At 40.3% G+C, this 22,113-nt stretch overlaps 2 protein-coding genes across 6 annotated transcripts; both read right to left on the bottom strand.

Moving 5' to 3' along the window:
• Positions 1 to 1,699: 1,699 nt before the first annotated feature.
• On the bottom strand, positions 1,700 to 3,905 carry LOC124264743. 3 transcript variants are annotated; one of them, XM_046699515.1, is made up of 3 exons: positions 3,348 to 3,905; positions 3,007 to 3,230; positions 1,700 to 2,702 (listed from the first exon to the last, which is right to left on the bottom strand). In XM_046699515.1, exons 1-3 carry the CDS (start codon positions 3,588 to 3,590, stop codon positions 1,754 to 1,756), a joined length of 1,416 nt encoding a protein of 471 aa, XP_046555471.1. In that variant the 5' UTR covers positions 3,591 to 3,905; the 3' UTR covers positions 1,700 to 1,753. The 3 variants fall into 3 exon arrangements, with proteins under 3 accessions (XP_046555471.1, XP_046555472.1, XP_046555469.1); XM_046699516.1 differs by adding an exon at positions 2,937 to 2,966 and having other exon boundaries at positions 1,700 to 2,721; positions 3,201 to 3,905; XM_046699513.1 differs by having other exon boundaries at positions 3,007 to 3,905.
• A 715-nt stretch (positions 3,906 to 4,620) lies between these two features.
• LOC124264746 lies at positions 4,621 to 21,980 on the bottom strand. 3 transcript variants are annotated; one of them, XR_006895231.1, is made up of 10 exons: positions 21,756 to 21,980; positions 20,297 to 20,608; positions 15,167 to 15,200; positions 13,984 to 14,090; positions 13,262 to 13,337; positions 12,710 to 12,859; positions 10,833 to 11,016; positions 6,554 to 6,588; positions 5,255 to 5,347; positions 4,621 to 4,656 (listed from the first exon to the last, which is right to left on the bottom strand). XR_006895231.1 is itself a non-coding variant. In XM_046699519.1 (9 exons), exons 6-9 carry the CDS (start codon positions 12,833 to 12,835, stop codon positions 5,258 to 5,260), a joined length of 435 nt encoding a protein of 144 aa, XP_046555475.1. In that variant the 5' UTR covers positions 12,836 to 12,859; positions 13,262 to 13,310; positions 13,984 to 14,090; positions 15,167 to 15,200; positions 20,297 to 20,608; positions 21,756 to 21,980; the 3' UTR covers positions 5,152 to 5,257. The 3 variants fall into 3 exon arrangements, 2 of the variants coding, with proteins under 2 accessions (XP_046555475.1, XP_046555474.1); XM_046699519.1 differs by lacking the exon at positions 4,621 to 4,656 and having other exon boundaries at positions 5,152 to 5,347; positions 13,262 to 13,310; XM_046699518.1 differs by lacking the exon at positions 4,621 to 4,656 and having other exon boundaries at positions 5,152 to 5,347.
• Between the last annotated feature and the right edge of the window lie 133 nt (positions 21,981 to 22,113).

Genomic DNA, 22,113 nt, shown 5'->3' on the forward strand with positions numbered 1-22,113 from the left:
TCACCCCTGAAGATACGAGTTTGAATGGTTGTCGCGAAAGGGACAAAAGAGATAGAGAGGCTGGGTTCACTGACTAGCTCGATGATGATGTCACCGTATTCCACACGCGCAAGTCGATGCACATGATGCCAATCACTGGATTTTCTAGTCCAGATTCGATATTTTCAGACCACCGTCACATAGCTGGAACGCTGGAATTGTGCACTGTTGTCAAAAAGGTCGATTTAAGTTAATTAAAGTTCGAAATGAGTAGTTTTAATGACGGGGTTTCATTTATAACGATGCCAATTAGTGATTTATGTATTTGTACCCCCCTAGAGTATATGTGATCTTTAACAGCAAACATCACCTAACCAGCCAGCCATGGATTTTATCCAAAACCGTCTAACGTCTGTATAGATGATTTTGACATTATGACAGTAAGACACCGAACTGAAGATGAGGACTCTTGAACAACCAGGTCAAATTATCAAGCGATTCACGTGTTGGTATCACAGCAGGCAGACGAGGTCAATGTCAGCTCGTCGTGATGTATGTGTACCTTACATTCCTCATTCACACTTGAAAACATGCCTATAAGGGGTAATGGCTGTGACTGATTCGGTCACGGGGAAGGCAGCGATAGCCTTGAACAGTAAGCGCACAGTTTTCAGTTTTGACCAATGAGCGCCAAGTCTTGGCTATGGTTCACACGTATCGTCATGGGTGCCTGCTCCACATATTGCCTCCGTGTCGGGCAATGGGGAATTGTTACAAGTAAGTACCCGTTAGAGCTCCTTTACCGCAAAAGCTGTCTAAAATTAGCACCACGTCACAATCGAGAGGATCTCCTTTCACGCATTTGTTGTCCAAAAATAGAACCACGTCCCTCCATTGACGCATTTGTCATCTAAAAATAGCACCACGCCAGGACCGACAATAGTTTCTGTCAGTCTTTTGGTGTCTGAAAATAATAATGCTCCCGTATATATGAACTGTATTCACCGTGTGCGAGACTTCACGTCACATTTGCCAGGTATATATTAACTGCATTCACCGTGTGCGAGACCTCACGTCACATTTGCCAGGTATATATTAACTGTATTCACCGTGTGCGAGACCTCATGTCACATTTGCCAGGTACACCGATTCATCCACCTTAAACTTTAGCCATTCATTCAAAAATTACAGAATTAAATCAGAATGACGATCTTGTTTTAAAACCGTGAGAGCTATGCATCTAAATACGTACCAGTGGTTCGTTAATGCTCTCTTATGCTATCTGGAGAGATAAGTTCGATTAAATGACATCAATCGGTGTGTACCTACGGTTCGTTAATCCGGTCCGTAAGGTACCTGAGTGTTATGTACGATTAATTTACATCGCTTTGTAACCATGGTTGTTAATCCGGTTCTATACTACCTGGAGACCTACGTACGATTAAATGACAATCAATCGTTGTGTATCTAGGATTCTTTAACAGGTACCTCACTATGTGTCACTGTTTGTTAAATCTGGTCTTTTACTAACGGTTGGTTTTTGGCATCATGTACAGCTTGTTCAGCTTGACCTGTGCTACTCTAAATATGCATGACCCGGAAGGTCAAATGGCACAAACGGCAGATCGGGTTATCTTCATTAAATAGGGGAGCAGAAGCATGAATACATAGATTCGTTACAGAACTTGCCCCGAAAAACAACACTTCTTAAAAAACAACAATCATGTTATGTTTTAATTGTATTGTTTATACAGTCATTGAATTGTTTATACAGTCATATGCTATCTAGTTTGGTTTGCTGTAGTGATGTATTTGATATGGATATCATTGTCGTGTTCAGACCCTTTGGCTTAGTGTTTGGGCGAGTGTTTGCAGGATATAACGTCTTGATAACGTTTGGGCGAGTGTTTGCAGGATATAGCGTCTTGATAACGTTTGGGCGAGTGTTTGCAGGATATAACGTCTTGATAACGTTTGGGCGAGTGTGTGCAAGATATAACGTCTTGATAACGTTTGGGCGAGTGTGTGCAAGATATAACGTCTTGATAACGTTTGGGCGAGTGTTTGCAGGATATAGCGTCTTGATAACGTTTGGGCGAGTGTTTGCAGGATATAACGTCTTGATAACGTTTGGGCGAGTGTTTGCAGGATATAACGTCTTGATAACGTTTGGGCGAGTGTGTGCAAGATATAACGTCTTGATAACGTTTGTAACGTTTGGGCGAGTGTTTGCAGGATATAACGTCTTCATAACGTTTGGGCGAGTGTTTTTACAGGACATAACGTCTTGATAACGTTTGGGCGAGTGTTTGCAGGATATAACGTCTTGATAACGTTTGGGCGAGTGTTTGCAGGATATAACGTTTGTAACGTTTGGGCGAGTGTTTGCAGGATATAACGTCTTGATAACGTTTGGGTGAGTGTGTGCAAGATATAACGTCTTGATAACGTTTGGGAGAGTGTTTGCAAGATAAAACGTCTTGATAACGTTTGGGCGAGTGTGTGCAAGATATAACGTCTTGATAACGCTTGTAACGTTTGGGCGAGTGTTTGCAGGATATAACGTCTTGATAACGTTTTTGGGCGAGTGTTTGCAGGATATAACGTCTTGATAACGTTTGTAACGCTTGGGCGAGTGTTTGCAGGATATAACGTCTTGATAACGTTTCGGCGAGTGTGTGCAGGATATAACGTCTTGATAACGTTTGGGCGAGTGTTTGCAGGATATAACGTCTTGATAACGTTTGTAACTTTTCGGCTAGTGTGTGCAGGATATAACGTCTTGATAACGTTTGTAACATTTGTGCGAGGGTTTGCAGGATATAACGTCTTGATAACGTTTGGGCGAGTGTGTTTGCAGGATATAACGTCTTGATAACGTTTGGGCGAGTGTGTGCAGGATATAACATCTTGATAACGTTTGTAAGAGTGTGTGCAGGATATAACGTCTTGATAATGTTTGGGCGAGTGTTTGCAGGATATAACGTCTTGATAACGTCTTGATAACGTTCGGGCGAGTGTGTGCAGGATATAACGTCTTGATAACGTTTGTAACGTTTGGGCGAGTGTGTGCAGGATATAACGTCTTTATAACGTTTGTAAACGTTTGGGCGAGTGTGTGCAGGATATAACGTCTTGATAACGTTTGTTACGTTTGGGCGAGTGTTTGCAGGATATAACGTCTTGATAACGTTTGGGCGAGTGTATGCAGGATATAACATCTTGATAACGTTTGTAACGTTTGGGCGAGTGTTTGCAGGATATAACGTCTTGATAACGTTTGGGCGAGTGTATGCAGGATATAACGTCTTGATAACGTTTGGGCGAGTGTATGCAGGATATAACGTCTTGATAACGTTTGGGCGAATGTTTGCAGGATATAACGTCTTGATAACGTTTGGGCGAGTGTATGCAGGATATAACGTCTTGATAACGTTTGTAACGTTTGGGCGAGTGTTTGCAGGATATAACGTCTTGATAATGTTTGGGCGAGTGTTTGCAGGATATAACATCTTGATAACGTTTGTAACGTTTGTGCAAGTGTTTGCAGGATATAACGTCTTGATAACGTTTGTAACATTTGTGCGAGTGTTTGCAGGATATAACGTCATGATAACGTTTGGGCGAGTGTTTGCAGGATATAACGTCTTGATAACGTTTGTAACGTTTTCGTCACATCAGATTTCTTGTTTACACTTTCTTTTTCCTGGTGGTTTATGTATAAAATTGCAGTCAGCAGACATACATTGATAATGGTGGTATATAATAGAAAAATCCCGAATCGGGACAGTTTAATTTTACATCTATTTTATTAAACAAATAAAGCTCAAAGGAAATTCACATCTCAACAAGAAGCTGATTGAAAGGATAAACAACACTGCAACATTCAAAATACTAAAACACGATTAATCAATCGACTTTCAACAGTGACTCTGAGGAACGTCCCGGGTTCGATTCCCTACATGGGTACAATGTGTTAAGCCCATTTCTGGTGTCCCCCGCCGTGATATTGCTGGAATATTGCTAAAAGCGGCGTAAAACCAAACTCACTCACTCACTCACTCTGAGGAACGTAACATTCTGATTGGTAAAAAAAATATCTCCCACATGGAGACCTTTCAAACATACAAACAAGAGTCATCAGAAGATGACATATCCCCCCGGCCCCCACATCTTTGAAAGAACAAATCATCAGTCCAGCTTGATTTTAGACTAAGTGCAAATCGTTCCATGGAAATCATGGAAAAAATAAATGACAAATATCTGCAAAAAGCAAAAAGGCACCACTTCAAGATCTGCCTCACATATCTGCCAAGTTTTACTGAAACATATTAAGAAGTTGCTTGTCCGTTGTCAACGAGGGCGATGGAGACGCCACTGATCCGCCATAACATGACTGAGTTCTGTCTGGAAGAAACGTTTGCGCATCGCGCAGGGGAAGAAATTTAGTTTTTCTCGAAGCATACGGAAATTACCGAGGCCTTGCGAATGATCACTTTTGAAACAACGTCGCTGATTGCACAACTAAATCTGATTGCCTCCAATCACGAGTCTTGAACGCTCACACCATGAAAGGGCCGTATTAGAACAGAGGTTACGTAGGAAGATATGACAGGAGTAACCTCTGTGGGAAGAGAATGCACTTTGGGATCTGCCTCACATATCTGCCAAGTTTTGCTGAAAAATATTAAGAAGTGTTTGAGTTGTGCTCCGGAAACGAAACCCACCCCTCACTTTTGGGACTAAGTCCGAATCGTTTCCATGGACACCGGGAAAAATAAAAATGCCAACAATCTGCACATAGCAAAAGGCACCACTTAAGGTTCTGTTTGATATATCTACCAAGTTTTGTTGAAAAATATTGAAAGGTTCTTGAGTTATGCTCCAGAAACGTAAGCCCACCCCTCACTTTTGGGACTAAGTCCGAATCGTTTCCATGGAAACCGGGGAAAATAAAAATACCCAAAATCTGCAAATAGCAAAAGGCGCCACTTAAGGTTCTGTTTGATATATCAACCAAGTCTTGTTGAAAAAACGGTCTTTGAGTTATGCTCCGGAAACAAAATGATTACGGACGGACGGACGGACAAGGCGACGACTATATATAAAATACGTGAGCTTAAATACGTCGATTCATATTGATCAAAAATGTACAAAGGGATAGATTAAAAGTTACATTGATAATACTATATTTAACCGGCGGCATCCGTCACAAACACATGCAAGGGTAAGTCAATTATAAATCTGATAAACGATCAAGAGTATGTAAACGCACATGCTAGACGTTCGCCGTTTCATGTTCCTGTCCCGGGGGAGCTGTTGGCAGTAAAGGAAGTACTTCGGAATATGGATTCTCAGTTGTTGAGACCTGAAGTCAAAGCATAACGGCCATGATACTTTAACTTGATACTATTACATTTAGGGACCGTTCATAATTTATGGCTAGGGGGGTGATGATAATTTGTATGGAGAAGCATGTACAATGTGAATGACCCCCTAAAAATTATGTACGAAATAAGTGACGCCCCCCTGCATATCATGTACAAAATCAATTACCCCCTTCCCCTTCCCATAATTTCTAAGCATAATTTTTAAACATATTTTATGTACAAACTTGCTGACCCCTAGTACATGTTACATGTGTACAAACTTGCTGCCCTCCTGACCCCCAAGTTCCCAGAACAAAATGGGTGACCCCCTTAAAATCTCACTCACTCGCTCGCTCGCACGCACGCACGCACGCACGCACGCACAAGCACACGCACACGCACACGCACACACACACACACACACACACACACACACACACCTAGCCATAAATTATGAACGGTCCCTTAGTGGCAAATCTATCTACCAACTCACTTAAGGCACATCTGCTTCGTTAGTGAGTGAGTGAGATATACATGAACGTTGTATAATTAATAATACATGCATTGTTTTTTCAGCAATAATTATAATATAAAAAATATATATGTAAGCCATAGGTGTCTGAACTGAGTCATAACCTAAGACACGGTATGGCTGAAATACTGCCATTGCAACTTTGAATATTTACTCACTCACACAAAAATGATCTACGGATGTCAAGAAACTTGCACGATATGATATACCGTACATACACATGTTGGATGCACGACAACTTAAGACTTAAACTGGTCCCACAGCTGGTTTGCGCAGCTATTTTAGCCAACAATCGTGAGATAAAAGTGGTATATATGTGTATCGTATCCGGTTATCAATACGCATGCGTGGCGTCCTTATACAAGAGTAAATAAACATGATAGATGTTACGATAAAAGTTACAACAAAGAGTTCATGTTTGTTGACAGAAAGCTTTTACTTCAATGACTCCGATTATTTGAGACGATGACCAATGATGCTCTGGTATGTGTCGACCAAACGCAACCTACAAGAGATCGTCCTTCGCCTGTTTAAACAGGCACCCTGTCAATAAAGTCCAAAAGCGCATAACAGCCGTATACTTACTAGGGTGATATTTTACGACAAAATGGTGTGTGATAGAGAATACCTATTTCAAGTCAGAATTGATTGATTCCAAACAAACAATATTTACCCGTTCTCCGCTGTTTCGCATTTCGGCTGTTTCACCTGCGAAAGAATCAAAACACATGTCGAGTACTATGATATCTAGTTCAACAGAGTTCTACCTACTTGAAAGCCCATTGGCGGATCCAGAGGGGGGGTTTCAGGGGGTTCGACAACCCCCCTTTTGAAAATGACTTAAGACCACATTGAAGTTGGGTTTTTTGCGTTGGCAGAGCCAATGGGGGGTTAAGGGGGTTTGAACCCCCTGCACGCACACACACACGCACGCACACACACACACACACACATACACACTCACTCAAAATTCCTGGATCCACCCATGAAGCCTGATATCAGAATTGCATGTGACCTTTAAATTGTCAAGTAACATGTCCGTGACGCTGGACAGACTGTCTATTTGAATGTTCTTGTACATACATACATACGTTTTTCTTCCAATTATCAAATCATTTAATGTCACAGTTTTTGTGCCATTTTTTTTTTGCTTTCTAATTAATAGTTTATCGGTAGTGTTTTTGGCTAGTAAAATAATAAGGGTTTGCAACATTTATTCAGCAACAACATCCGGGCCAGTGAACATTAAGAACCTATCCACATACTGTTCCCTAGACAGTCTAAGTAAAGTTAGGCTCAGTATTAAACGTTACACTGCTAAACCTAGTAGAAGGTCGCGTCAGCTAACCTTTTGGACTGACCAATCAGAACACAGCTTACCAAATAACGGAAATTAACATTCGCACATACCGTTTGAGCCTTTACCTCATAAAGTCGAACGATTCCGAATGCTATTTTCCGCACGATCGCTTCCGAGTGATACACGCAATGAGTAAACAGTCGCTGAAAATAGCATTTTTGTCCATATTCAAGGATGTCATCTTGCGAAAATATAAGTAGATAGAAACCCATAAGCGTATATACTACAGGTCAGATATCTGTGTTTTATGCGGATTTTTGTTTGTTGATAGATCAGTGTCAGCGACCAGGGAAGAGAAAATCCAAAAACCGTTTTGTAAGTCCCGCCGAACCCTAACAAATAGTCGTTGTCTGATTGGTTAAATCCGTTCGTCCGTCTCGCGTTTGATTGGACGGTCATATGTCGCTCAAAGGTTAGCTGATGCGACCTTCTACTAGGTTTTGTTAGACTCAGTATAGCAGTGTAACAAATAATATTGAGCATAAGTTTACTTAGACTGGTTCCCTAGACAGATTATTCAGCTGTTGTAAACAAATTCAAATAAATTATATGTATAGAATATGATAACGTTCTTCAAGTACAAAATTGCGAAGATAAAATAAACGGAATACAACACAATTATACCAAAAAGTATTCTGCATATACCACATAGACACATTGTCTTCAAAGATATTTTGACTTAACAATGATTCAAGTGTCTATGTATTCTAATCGACAAAAAGTGAGATTAATGGGCTGACATGTTCAGAGGAAATTACTACGTCTCAATAAAAGAGAGAAATGTATTTTTAAATACCAAGAAGGATGCAATTACACTACACTGAATAACACACATCATCCGTCTAAACGGATCCACAAAGTGTTTGTAACGTTACGACAGGTCACAACTCTATTGTTTACCATAGGCTTATGAATGTCGTAACGCTACGAACGCTTAGTGGATCGGGACTAGTGGAAAACCCTCTCCCTCGTTGATCATCCATTCCAATATCAGTCATACCGAACGGACATTTTGATCACCCGATATCCAGTTAGTCGACTTTTCCGATAAGAATGATATATTAGGAACCTTTGGTGGCATAAAACCCCTGGAGTTAAGATAAGGAAGTCGCTTTGAATATAATATAACAATACGTTGACTTGAACAGACACAACTATAAGACAGTTAACTGAATACGAGTGTGTATGGAAGTGTATTTGAGGCAACTAAAACAGTATATACTTGGTAGAAGGAAATATCATCTACGTAGATGTAAGTATATCATACATGGATGTATCTTATATGTCGAATGCATCATCTACGTCGATTTTATACGTAGATGTAAGTTTTATCTACGTAGATACACATTGTACACGTCGATGAAAGTATCATATACGCAGATGTAAGTATCATATACGTATATTTAAGTATCTTATATGTAGATGTAAGTATCTTATATGTCGAATGCATTATCTACGTCGATTTTATACGTAGATGTAAGTATTATCTACGTAGATACACATCGTACACGTCGATGAAAGTATCATATACGCAGATGTAAGTATCATATACGTATATATAAGTATCTTATATGTAGATGTAAGTATTTTCTATGTGGATGTAAGTATTTTAATGAATATGTAAGTAGTAACTACGTAGATATACGTATCGTACACGTAAATCTTATACGAAGATGTAAGTATCATAAACGAAGATGTAAATATCATATACGAAGATGTAAGTATCATAAACGAAGATGTACATATATAAAACGAACATGTATTTTATATGTAGATGTGCGTATTTTATACGCAGATGTAAGTATTGTCTACGTATGAGTGAGTGAGTGAGTGAGTTTAGTTTTACGCCGCACTCAGCAATATTCCAGCTATATGGCGGCGGTCTGTAAATAATCGAGTCTGGACCAGACAATCCAGTGATCAACAGCATGAGCATCGATCTGCGTAATTGGGAACCGATGACATGTGTCAACCAAGTCAGCGAAACTGACCACCCGATCCCGTTAGTCGCCTCTTACGACAAGATAGTCGCCTTTTTATGGCAAGCACATGGGTTGCTGAAGAACTATTCTACCCCGGATCTTCACGGGTCTATTGTCTACGTAGATATTAGTATCGTACACGTCGATGAAAGTATCAAACACGCAGATGTAAGTATCAAATACGTATATATAAGTATCTTCTATGTAGATGTAAGTATCATACGAATATGTAAGAAGTATCTACGTAGATATAAGTATCGTACACGTACGTGTAAGTATCTTATACGAAGATGTAAGCATCTTCTACGTAGATGCAAGTATCTTCTACGAAGATGTAAGCATATAAAACGTAGATGTAAGTATCTTATACGTAGGCATCTTATATATAAGTATCCTATACGAAGATATGCGTATTGTACACGTAAATCTTATACAGATATGTATCATTTACGTAGATATAAGTATCATATATGAAGATGTAAATATCCTATACGAAGATATAAGTATCATATATGTAGATAAAAGTATCATATACGAAGATGTAAGTATCCTATACGAAGATGTAAGTATCCTATACGAAGATATAAGTATCTTATACGAAGATGTAAGTATCCTATACGAAGATGTAAGTATCCTATACGAAGATATAAGTATCATATACGTAGATATAAGTATCATATACAAAGATATAAGTATCCTATACGAAGATATAAAAATCATATACGTAGATAAAAGTTTCTTATACGAAGATGTAAGTATCCTATACGAAGACATAAGTATCACATACGTAGATATATGTATCATATACGTAGATATAAGTACCATATACGAAGATATAAGTATCATATACGTAGATATAAGTATCATATACGGAGATATAAGTATCATATACGAAAACATAAGTATCATATACGTAGATATAAATATCATAACAGAAAATATAAGCATCATATACGAAGATGTAAGCATCATATACGAAGATATAAGTATCATACACGAAGATGTAAGTATCATATGCATAGATATAAATATCATATACGAAGATGTAAGTATTATATACGAAGATATAAGTATCATATACGAAGATGTAAATAGCATACACGTTGATATAAGTATCATATACGAAGATGTAAGTATCCTATACGAAGATATAAGTATCATATGCGAAGATGTAAGTATCATATACGTAGATATAAGTATCAAATACGAAGATATAAGTATCATATACGAAGATATAAGTATTATATACGTAGATATAAGTATCCTATACGAAGATATAAGTATCATACACAAAGATGTAAGTATCATATACGTAGATATAAGTATCATATAAGGAGATGTAAGTATCATATACGAAGATATAAGTATCATATACGAAGATGTAAAGTATCATATACGTAGATGTAAGTATCTTATACGAAGATGTAAGTATCATATACGTAGATGTAAGTATCTTATACGAAGATGTAAGTATCATATACGAAGATGTAAGTATCATATATGTGGAAGTATGCATTGTATACGCAGATGTAAGTATCTTCAATGTTGCTGAAATGCACTTTAGAAAATGTGAAAACCAATACGTGTTCATAGATGTAATATTTACATACTGGATAATCTGTTTCTGATTTTTTCCATTTCTTCAGCAGTGTGCGACAGACCAATGTTGTCATGCCGTAAAGCTGTCGTTAGCTTCTGGAACCAGTCATTGGGAAATTGTCTCTTCACGGTCAGCAGGAGCTCAACGGCGCCGTCTTCTCGGGCGTGTTTCTCGATATACTGATGCAGTCGTTCCTGAAAACAGTCGAAATACGTTTTACTCGAAGAGTATGTCATTCTCGAACTCTCGAAGTTGTACAATGCATTGCCTGACTTCATTATTCCTTAACACTTTATCCCACTCTTTCAATATTAATCCTTAAATGCCTTCACATTTTTAAAGAAACCCCTTGTGTCATCACAGATTTAAAGTGATCCTTTCATATACTCTTAAGCATGTTACAGTATGTGTTACAGTTGTATATAAAAAGTCACCATCAACGAACTAGGAGCTCCTCAATTGTCTAAAATCGTCCAACTACAGGTAATTCAAAACATTACATTTTAGAAATCTCTTTCACAGACCAGTATACAACTTTAACATAAGGCGACTTTAAGAGTCGCGGATATACTCATCTGCAAAATGAAGAAAAGTGTCATATCTAGTCAGCTGAAAAGTAATGGCAGCATCACCCACATAGAAAATATCTCACGAGGTCTCATTACATACGAATTATACGAAACGAGTGTCCTTCCTATGGTATCTGACAGAGCGAAAGCGAGGTCAGAAACCACAGGAAGGTCACAGGTCACATGCATAAAATTGACAAAATAGCGTGGGTTTTTTGTTATTTTTATGACTTCAAACCAAAACCGGTTTTATAAAGAGGTTGCAGAAGAATTTTGTTCTGTAGTACACTTTTTGCATGATGTCACACTGTATTACCGTCACTACGCCATTCTCGTCTGCCCCCTTGGCATGTCACAATGCATTGTCATCGCCTCATATAGCCTCCAACAGTAAACTACTCCGTAGCACCCCATTTCTTAGTTTACAGTTGCTTCACTCGGCTTACATCACTGATGGAAATATTGCGTTTATGTTTTTCGACGGATATAATGCCTCGGTTCGAAACATTACGTTTATGTTTTTCGACGGATATAATCTCTCAGTTCGACTCACAATTAAACAGCGACACAGCAACGTTCGCAATGTTTAGGCTACATTCCCATAATGCATCTGTGGAATGTGGCAGATGCCTACTGATCTAAACTTACGTTGGTAGTAGAAATTGGTAGTAGTTCATATTGCCCCTTATGGTGTAAGTTAATCACAGATGTAATTTAAATAATTAGAGAAGAAAAATAACCTGAACGTTTACCGTCATCAGACTGTTTAAAATACCATTTGTCAGGCACGTTGCAAGCCATTTTTTCGTGTAAGCCCCATAGGTTGTAAAGCTTTATATTTAGATAGTATTGAGGGCTTGCCCAACCATTTTAGCAACAATCATGTGAAAGCCTGGGCTTTTTTTTCATAATGGTAGCTACTAGCTACGCCCCTGTTTTTCTGGTAACGTGAGCCTTATGTAATGGGGCAGACACGTCAGTAGTACAGCGCTTCAGTTAGCCGACATCGTCGCTTTTGTTTGTATTTTGCCTTAGATTTATCGTTATTAAGTGTTACACTTGGCATCTTCGAAAAGAAATAGAGTTCACTCTACCCCTATATATAGTGTAACAAAGTAACTTTTTCCCTGAAGTATTATAACGTGTATTATAAGTTGTAGAATGATTGAATCCATGTGTTTGCTATGAATGAGAAAGTAGTTCCGTCACCTAATTGAGAGGTCATAGGTTATCCAATCAAATCGTTAGGATGTCAGGTCAAATCGAGTGTGTATGCAACTACCCATACGTTGACCACGTGAGTAATCAAAGTACTTACATCATTAAAGCCGCGAAAGTCTATCCGTAACAGGAGGGCCTTCGGGTCAACAGCTTCAATGAAAACCGTCTTTATTCTGTTGTACAGGTGTTCTCCGCGCTTGTTTTCTTTCCTGAACTGCACCATATCGCTGGGGGGGACCTGCTTCGACTGAAGCAACGATCAGAATCAACTTGAAGATATACAGGAGGTTCGCTCTTTACATTATTGATTGATTGTTGTTTAACGCCGACAAGACAACCCAGTGATGAACAGCATGAGCATCGATCTAAGCAATTGGGATAAGATGATATGTGTCAACCAAGTCAACGAGCCTGACCACCCGATCCCTTCATCAACCCGTGCTTGTCTAAGGGGCGACTAACGGGATCGGGTGGTCAAGCTCGCTGACTTGGTTGACAGACTCGATTATTTACAGGCTGCCGACATATAGCTGAAATATTGCTGAGTGTGATGTTAAACAACAAACAAACAATTAAGTGTTTAAACACTTAAAACACACCACACCTCATATATCACATTCACAATGGATGAACAGTAAGAACACTTTACCTTCTGGCTCAGTTAACTTCACAACTGGCTTGTTCTGTCCTCTTTTTTGCTGAAAAGACATCCGAGTTCATATATCCTGCATTGGAACAACAATGGCTTTGGATAAGACGATGTGAAGAATTCTCCCATACATTATATATTCCGTCCCATACAATGTAAGATCCGGGTTAGAATTGGTATTCAGCAACCCATGGTGGTTGTAAAAGGCGACTCACAGGATCAGGTGGTCAGACTCGCTGACTTGGTTGACGCATGTCATCGTATCCCAATTGCGTTCAACAACGCACTCATTAACATCCTAGCTATATGGTGGTGGTCTGTAAATAATCAAGCCTGGGCCAGACAATCCAGTGATCAACATCGTGAGCATCGTTCCATGCAATTGGGATACAAAGACATGTGTCAGCGGTCTGACCAGATAATCCTGTTAGTCGCCTCTTACGACAAGCATTGGGATACAACGATATGTGTCAACAAAGTCAGCGAGCCTGACCACCCGATCCCGTTAGCAGCCTGATACAAGCCTGGGTTGCTGAAGAATAGAATATTGAGAATACAAATACATGTTGACACATTATAAGTAACAACGAATTGATCTCAAGAGCAATTACAACGAACAAAACCCAGTTACTATTTGCGGGCAAATCATTTACAGATTGACATCTTACATCTTCATTCAGGAAAAAAAATTTAACTTGGCGATATTAAGCAACACCACTTACGTAGTATGACGACCAAAGTTATTATGATCAGTATAGCAATAGCCAACAGCACCCCTAGGATGATAGCTGCTACCGTAGCCCCTGGTGTTTTAGTTGCTGGGGGCTTCCTGAAGGAGACAGGGGTATATTCATAATAATAAATTATCATACACCATACAGCAGCCATGACTGGTGTGAGGGTATTGATCAACATTAGTAACATATTCAGGATTCACGATTAGCTAATACAAGAATTAAAATAGCGTACTCAAAGCTGATAGAAAAGAAACGCCGGTGAAACATTCATAAAAAAGTACTTTTTGTCAATGTAAGTAGGTAAGATGTGCACATGACCTACTTCTCACGCCATACTAAATAAATATATAACTCATTAAATGTTTATGTGGACAAGTGTATTATTCATTTTATTATTTGAGAATCCTCAACTGCAATATCATATTTGTAAATATGACTAGGAATTACAGTTTCTTGAGTGTTTGGTGCTATATATATTTGGTGAATATATTTGAGTGTTTGTTATTGGTACTTTTCAATTATCACAGTGGTGATGATTTGCAGTAATTATCACAATAAAGGTGCAGCAGTAGTATAGGATAAATATTCATAAATTGAATATTTCCCTAGTGTTTATTCCAACAACTCTCTCTGTTTGTTGTTATTTATTGTGCAAGTACTTATCTCAATTTTGTTGTGTTGCAGGGCGAGAACTGTAAGCAGTCTAGCAAACTGCCGCCTTTTTCCCCAACCTATTAAAATCTGAAAGAACTCAAATTTGTGTTCCGACCTTTATTGGACCTGTCTACTTTTGAAATGTTGCAAATTTGTTGTTGCAAAGCAAAATTATTGATTTTCAAGGATATCTAGGATACTTATTTAATGTCATGTTAAAAGTGTACCTTCGTGTGTAAAATCAAATCACATTTTAAAAACAGATCCACATAGACATATCCTGTGTTAGCTTGGAGCCAGTAGAGTCCACTGTTTTCACATAATATTTTTATGGGATACAATAAGTTTGGTGATATAGCTTCTTCAGCCAGTCCGAGTAGGCCGTCTCGACTATCTGACAAAGCTGGATATGACTTACATTGCTCAATAATGGTGAAAGTAATATGAACGGATCACAGAAAACAGCAGGTAGTCACGAAAAGGGGGCGAATGTGCTGCAAGAAATGATACTTACATAGTTGGTTTACTGACTGGTACACAAGTGAAATCTGTAACGGTAAAAAGAGAATAACTGATGTAAACAATTGAAAAACAAAATCTGAAATCGAAAAGAAGTCAAATATTTTTTTCATGAAACATTGACATCGATTTCGGTGTCTGTGGTGTACACAAAACCAAATCTGCTTCGTCAGAAAAATACAGGATGCGATTGTAACAAATTCTGTGTTATCTGAAAATATACTGACGGGCAAAAGAAAGTATAAATTTGGATAATGGATTTGTCCAAAAAATTGCAAACGTTATCAAAACGTTCTTCATAACGAAACCGGTCACCGACAACACGCAAATGTAGGGTCCAAAGTACAGCTTTTTTATACATTTTAAGCTAGGCAGTGGGGTAGCCTTGAGGTAAAGCGTCCACTCGTCACGCTGAAGACTCGGGTTCGATTCCCCCACATGGGTACAGTGCGTGAAGCCCATTTCTGGTGTTCCCCACCGTGATATTGCTGGAATATTGATAAAAGCGACATAAAACCATACCCACTCACCCACTCACTCATTTTAAGCTACCATCATAAAAGGATGGATCCTTTCTTTTGTCTGGGAGTTTATGTACTACTTAATTATTTTCCCGATGTATATATACTCTCCCAAAAAAGAAACGCATCATGAAAATAGCAATTGCATGTAGCAATGAATTAAAAGGTGATTCATTTTACAAAAGGTTTTGCTCTGTGAATGTTTCGCCGGCGCTTGCGTTACCCAGGTGGACAGATTCGGCCGGGGCAGTGTTATGATGTGGGGAGCGATCACCTGCCGTAGGAGAAGTGATTTCGTGGTGATCCAGGGCAACCTGACAGCTCAACGGTACTGTGACGAAATCCTACGCCCCCAAAAAAGAAACGCATCATGAAAATAGCAATTGCATGTAGCAATGAATTAAAAGGTGATTCATTTTACAAAAGGTTTTGCTCTGTTTATGAGTCCTATGGTGTTAATGTTTTGAAACATCACAACAAAACGCACCATCCATAAAATACCTGTATTTAACAGCATGATTTTCAATTTCGGCGTGTACTGTCACAGAATACATAATTCACATGCAATGCACGTGAAAGTTGGGGATCAGATAGTCTCAATGATAGGTATAAAAGGTTGACTGCTGTCTGTCGATTATTCACTATATTTGGAATATTGTTGACGAACGCAAAATGCCACGTCTAAGTGAAGCCAATCGTCATATCGCCATTGGTTTGCTTGAAGCTGGCCAGTCTCAACGTGCAGTTGCCCGACACATGAATGTTCACCAAAGCACCATTTCACGGCTCTGGGAGAGATATCGCCGGCAGAGTGCGGTAGCAGATGCCCCTCGTAGTGGGCGACCTTGAGCGACTACTGCGGCACAGGATCGCTACATCCGGGTACATCACCTGTGTCATCGAACACCTACGGCGACCAGTACCGCTCGACAAATACCCGGATTGAGGAGGCTTTCTGCACAGACCATCAGGAACAGGTTGAGAGAGGCTGGTTTACGTGCCAGAAGACCTTATTTTGGCCCTGTGCTTCGACAACAACATCATCGACATCGAGATCAATGGTGCACCAACGTTCAGGCCTGGAACCTACCGAAGTGGCATAGAATTTCTATTGGAACGACGCGATGGAAGAATGCGGGTGTACAGACGTCGACGTGAATGTTTCGCCGGCGCTTGCGTTACCCAGGTGGACAGATTCGGCCGGGGCAGTGTTATGATGTGGGGAGCGATCACCTGCCGTAGGAGAAGTGATTTCGTGGTGATCCAGGGCAACCTGACAGCTCAACGGTACTGTGACGAAATCCTACGCCCACACCTCCTTCCAATCATTGATCGCCAGAGGGAGTTGTTTCAACAGGACAATGCCAGGCCCCACACAGCACGTCACACTAGAGACTTCCTCCAGAACCACAACATCAATGTGCGCGCCCTCAAGATCACCGGACTTAAACCCGATCGAACATCTGTGGGATGCCCTGGACAGACGGGTGCGACGCCGTAACCCTCAGCCCCAGACACTTCAGCAACTCGCACAGGCACTACAGACAGAGTGGGCTGCGATTGGGCAACACAAGATTCTGAGACTTATTCGTTCGATGCCGAGGCGATGCCGTGCAGTTCTGGATGCCCACGATGGTCACACGAGGTATTGACTTCAGCGCCACCACACGTCTCTATGTGACACTCAAACTGACTTTCCTCGAGTTGGTGCCAAAGACGGATAAGTCTGCATTCCCAGTGTGCAATTTCGCTATATTTCATTGACTTATAAAGCCTACAAGATGTTTCAAAATAAACATAAAAATACAGTTGAAATTCCTATATGCGTTTCTTTTTTGGGAGAGTATATGTTACATTCAAGAATTACTAAGTGAAAACAAAACATTCTGGTTGGGATGTTTAAAAAATATTCATATGCTGGCTGACTTAAATAAGATTCCTTATACAATTATGTACACGCCTGGTATTGACCTCATACCAAAACATTTAATACTTGATTATATTTATTAGGGGTGAAACGGTATACCGCGGTATTAGTAGAACCGCGGTATTTTGACTTGGGTTCGGCATACCGTAATGCAATCCAAACATTCGGTATCTTCTGTTTTCGTACCGTCATATTATGAACTTTTTAAAACCTTTTCTGTTATGTCTAGAAATCGAATCATTTTGTCAAAATCTTTGCATTTCTTTTCTTCTTCTACATTATGATGATATCTCATATACCGCACGGACCAACCGAATGCCTTGTACCGCAATACGTACCATAACTGGTGTGAGCATACCATTTTACCCCGAATATGTATACCGCTACAAACAGCTCCCTTTACAGTTTACCTTTCACACTTTCACCTGAGTGTCATTTAAATATACTAGGCACATAAAAAAACTGTGCATACAAAAATTTAAAATCTAAATTTATCAAACCTGTGTAGACACGTAAGGATTTAAACTCAGAGATAAGTGACATGTATCCAACATGCATGCACGTGCCACGTTACGTGACGTCAGTGGGTTCGTCCTTGAGACATGCAATACGTTGTTGCACGTGCATTCCGGCAAAGAGAAACAGAGCAAATGAATGCCACACAATACTGTCACTTTGGACCACGACGTCCCGCCATACGGCCTATCCTGACACAACGTCATCGACAAGCTCGCCGAAATCATGTCCGCAGACCCTTGTTTTGGTGGAGAAATGTTGTTTTTACAGATGAGTCAAGGTTTAACATTTCCCATAGTGATGGACGTCAACGTGCCTATAGACGCGTGGGAGAACGTTATGCACAGGCCTGTGTCTTGCAGAGGAATCGCTTTGGTGGTGTTTCCCCGTGATGATTTGGGGTGGAATAACAGCACACCAAAGAACTCCTTTGGTGATTGTTCAGGCAACTTAACTGGTGTGGGCTACAGGGATCAGATTCTTCGACCTGTGGCAATTCTTTTTCTGCAACGTCATGACCTTGGGTTAACATTCCAACAGGACAATGCCCGCCCTCATACGGCAAGGGATGCTATGGATTTCTTGCAACACCACAACGTTGACTTACTGCCTTGGCCTGCAAATTCACCGGATCTCTCCCCGACAGAGCATGTTTGGGATGAGATGGATCGAGGTCTACGCCGTCTTCCTCATCCGCCAGATAACGTCCTTGACCTCGCAACAGAACTTGAGAGAATCTGGCGTGACATCCCACAAGCCTTCCTGCACGTTTGATAGGCTCTATGCGTCGTCGATGCACTGCTGTTCTCAATGCCGATGGTAGACATACCCGTTACTGAGCTTGTGACATGGTCGTTTGACCCCTGTTCCGCTTGTGGACTCGTGACGTCATTGTAATTGACTTTTCAGTTGAAATTCTCCCGACTTGGTATGGTCTCATGATCCCTCCATTAAAGTTTATATGTACCTTTGACATTGTTATCGTACTTATCAACTGGGATAATAATCTGACAATGCACAGTTTCTTTATGTGCCTCGTATATATATGAACCGATTTAAAGTGCCAAAGTTACGTCCCTTACTCGCACTGGACATCCATGTGGGTTTGAATACGAGATTGACCAGGATTATGGTCCTTGAACTCTCAAAACTATGATCTTTTTATCACAGTTTTCAGAGCCATAAAGGCTAATTTCGTACCTCATTGACATAATTTTAAAATATAACATATGTTACAATTGACACCTTCCTAAAGGGAACTGTCTATTCATAGCTTACGGTCATGGACATGCTAATTTACACTTGTTACAGGTACAAGTAGGTGATCTACACTACCAGTTTCCCGATGTCAATTTTTTGTGGAAGCCTCGGTGGCTTTGTGAGTTAGGCCGCTGACTTTGTTATTTTACTCTGAGAGTGTGAGTCCAACCAAACGAGTTTGCACTTTATTAAGAGTCAGTGAGGTGAGGTGAGGTGAAATGGGGTTTAACGTCACACTTAAGAATATTTTGCTCATATGATGACGCGCATGCGTGTGTATGTGTGGCCGCTTGTACTAGTCCAGACTTAAGTTGGTTTTATAGTGCTAGTTCACTGAGATGTCATGCCGCAGTTAAGCATGAATACCCCACTCAGACACATTTTACTGACTCCAAGCCGACCAGTCCTTGTTGTACCCATTAATACGCCAGGCAGGGACCAACAAGTACCATATTCATATTTTTTTTATATGACGCGGCTGGGGATCGAACCCGCGAATTTCCGCCCTCCCGGGCGGACGCTCTAACCACTACATCACGGATGCGGTCTCTAAGAGTCAGTGAGTCTTGGATTTGAAGTGAGTAGTCCATTTAGATCACGACGTGTCAGGTTAATGTGGGAGGAAAGACCGAAGTAACCATCACCATCTCGGCGCTGACAAACCTAGATACATCATCGATCCATGATTCAAACCCCAAATCAAACATTTTATGGCCTGTCCAAGTAGCGCAACTCTGTACAGCGAATTCCAACGCCCTATACCATTTGCCACCTGTGCTTCCACTGACAAAAATAGTGTTATCCCACATATAGCAATTGTTGCATTGATCTGTCAACCATGATGTAACTGAAATACTATATAAAGCAGCGTTGACGTAATTCATATTTGTACGACACTTACTTGCTCTTAACTTTTCGCCAGGTCTACATTGGTGCTGCTGGCATGCACAGTGACTGGAGTCCTTGATAAAACAGTCACATCCTTCATGGGGATTAGGTCTATATCCTTTATTTTCATCACATCTACACTGGAAGTTCTGTGATGGGGAGTCGCCTCCACATTGTAGTTCGCCTTCTTCACATGGAGTTTTTCTGTAGTCACAGTTGGGCTGAGTGAAAGCCGTGGAGATTTTGGCACGGGGCTGGTACATCTCTGGAGAGCATGGCGTGCACGTCACTTGCTTCTCGATTGTATTGAGAGCAGCGAATGTTCCTGAGAATGATAACAGTATGTGATCTGAGAGAGAGAGAGAGAGAGAGAGAGAGAGTGTGTGTGTGTGTGTGTGTGTGTGTGTGTGTTTGTGCATGTGTGTGCATGCATGCGCATTAGAGTGTGTGCAGTATTGAAAACAGCATGACTGTGATCATTATTAGGGACTGAATACTCTGAGAGAAAGAGAGGGAGAGATGTTTCACTTAATACTCACATATTCCCCAAACTCTCATTCTTTAAATGAGTTATTTCTCCGATATTTATCGATCTTTGATCGATAATTATTCCACGATTATCGATCTCTATGGTGTATAACGATAGCCATCCCTATTTAACACCATTCATAAAGGGGTGTTATTTAAGGTAATTTGTTAAAACAGAATATTCTTTGCTCAAAATTATGACCCACTAGCCATATATTCATTATTGCTTTCATATTCTCTGGCAGATTTTTTATGTCTATAACCGCCCGCAGAAGTGTGCACAAAAATGCATTTTGTCAGTGAATAAGGGACCGTTCATAGTTCATGGCTAGGGGGGATGAAGATGATTTTTATGGAGAAGCATGTACAATGTGAACGACCCCCCAACCCCTAAAATTTTCGTACAAAGTAAGTGAACCCCTTGCATATTATGTTCAAAAATCAATGCCCCCACCCCACTCCTTCAGATAATTTAATTTTAAGCATGTTTTTAATATTCTTATGTACAATATTGCTGACCACCCCTAGTACATGTGGACAAATTGATGACCCCCCTACCTCCCCAAAACAAAATGGGTGACCCCCCTTAAAAATCATCATCCAACCCACCAGGGAGACTATATAAGGCCCTGTTGTAGAGTATCCCTGAACCCATCCACCCCAACCCACCCCCCAGCCATAAATTATGAACGGTCCCTAAGGGCATTTTCAAAGTGGGTCGCGTTTCCTGCTGTGTCACAGTCATGCGTTGTCAAACAGAAACCGAAAGCAGGTGGGCGACAGGTGAAATGCCGAGTAGAGATTTGTTTGTTTGTCGGTTTTTCAAAGCTACAGTGAGTAATATATGACGGTGGATTCTCATGGTTGCCAAGTATATACGAAAGAACGGTTTGAAGCCGAATGCCACAGCAAATGTACATGGGTACATCAAGTGTGCCTCCTACCTGCACTGCAGTTTACTTCACGTACACAGACAGCCGTCGTTGTATCGGAGCCGGCGTCGTACTGACAGTGGTACTTCGTTCCTGAATTTCCACATTGATTTTCACTATCCACATTTTCTGGACACTTTGATAAACATGATTGCATGATACAGGAACACAGAATAATCCAGGTCGAATACCCCATCTCTCGTTTTAGCTAGGTTGTCCGAGTATGTGCCGTTAGCTCGTCTAGAAGTCCATTCTTTCTGCAGCTGCATGGCGTCTTGCGGAACTGCAACTAGTTGTGCAGTTACAATGTATGATCTTGATAAGACTGTCTGGAGCAGCATTTAGTGATGTCATGATGGGAACAAAGTGG

Source organism: Haliotis rubra, unplaced genomic scaffold (assembly GCF_003918875.1).
Source record: "Haliotis rubra isolate DU_JTF1 unplaced genomic scaffold, ASM391887v1 Scf94, whole genome shotgun sequence".
Classification (NCBI taxonomy): domain Eukaryota; kingdom Metazoa; phylum Mollusca; class Gastropoda; order Lepetellida; family Haliotidae; genus Haliotis; species Haliotis rubra.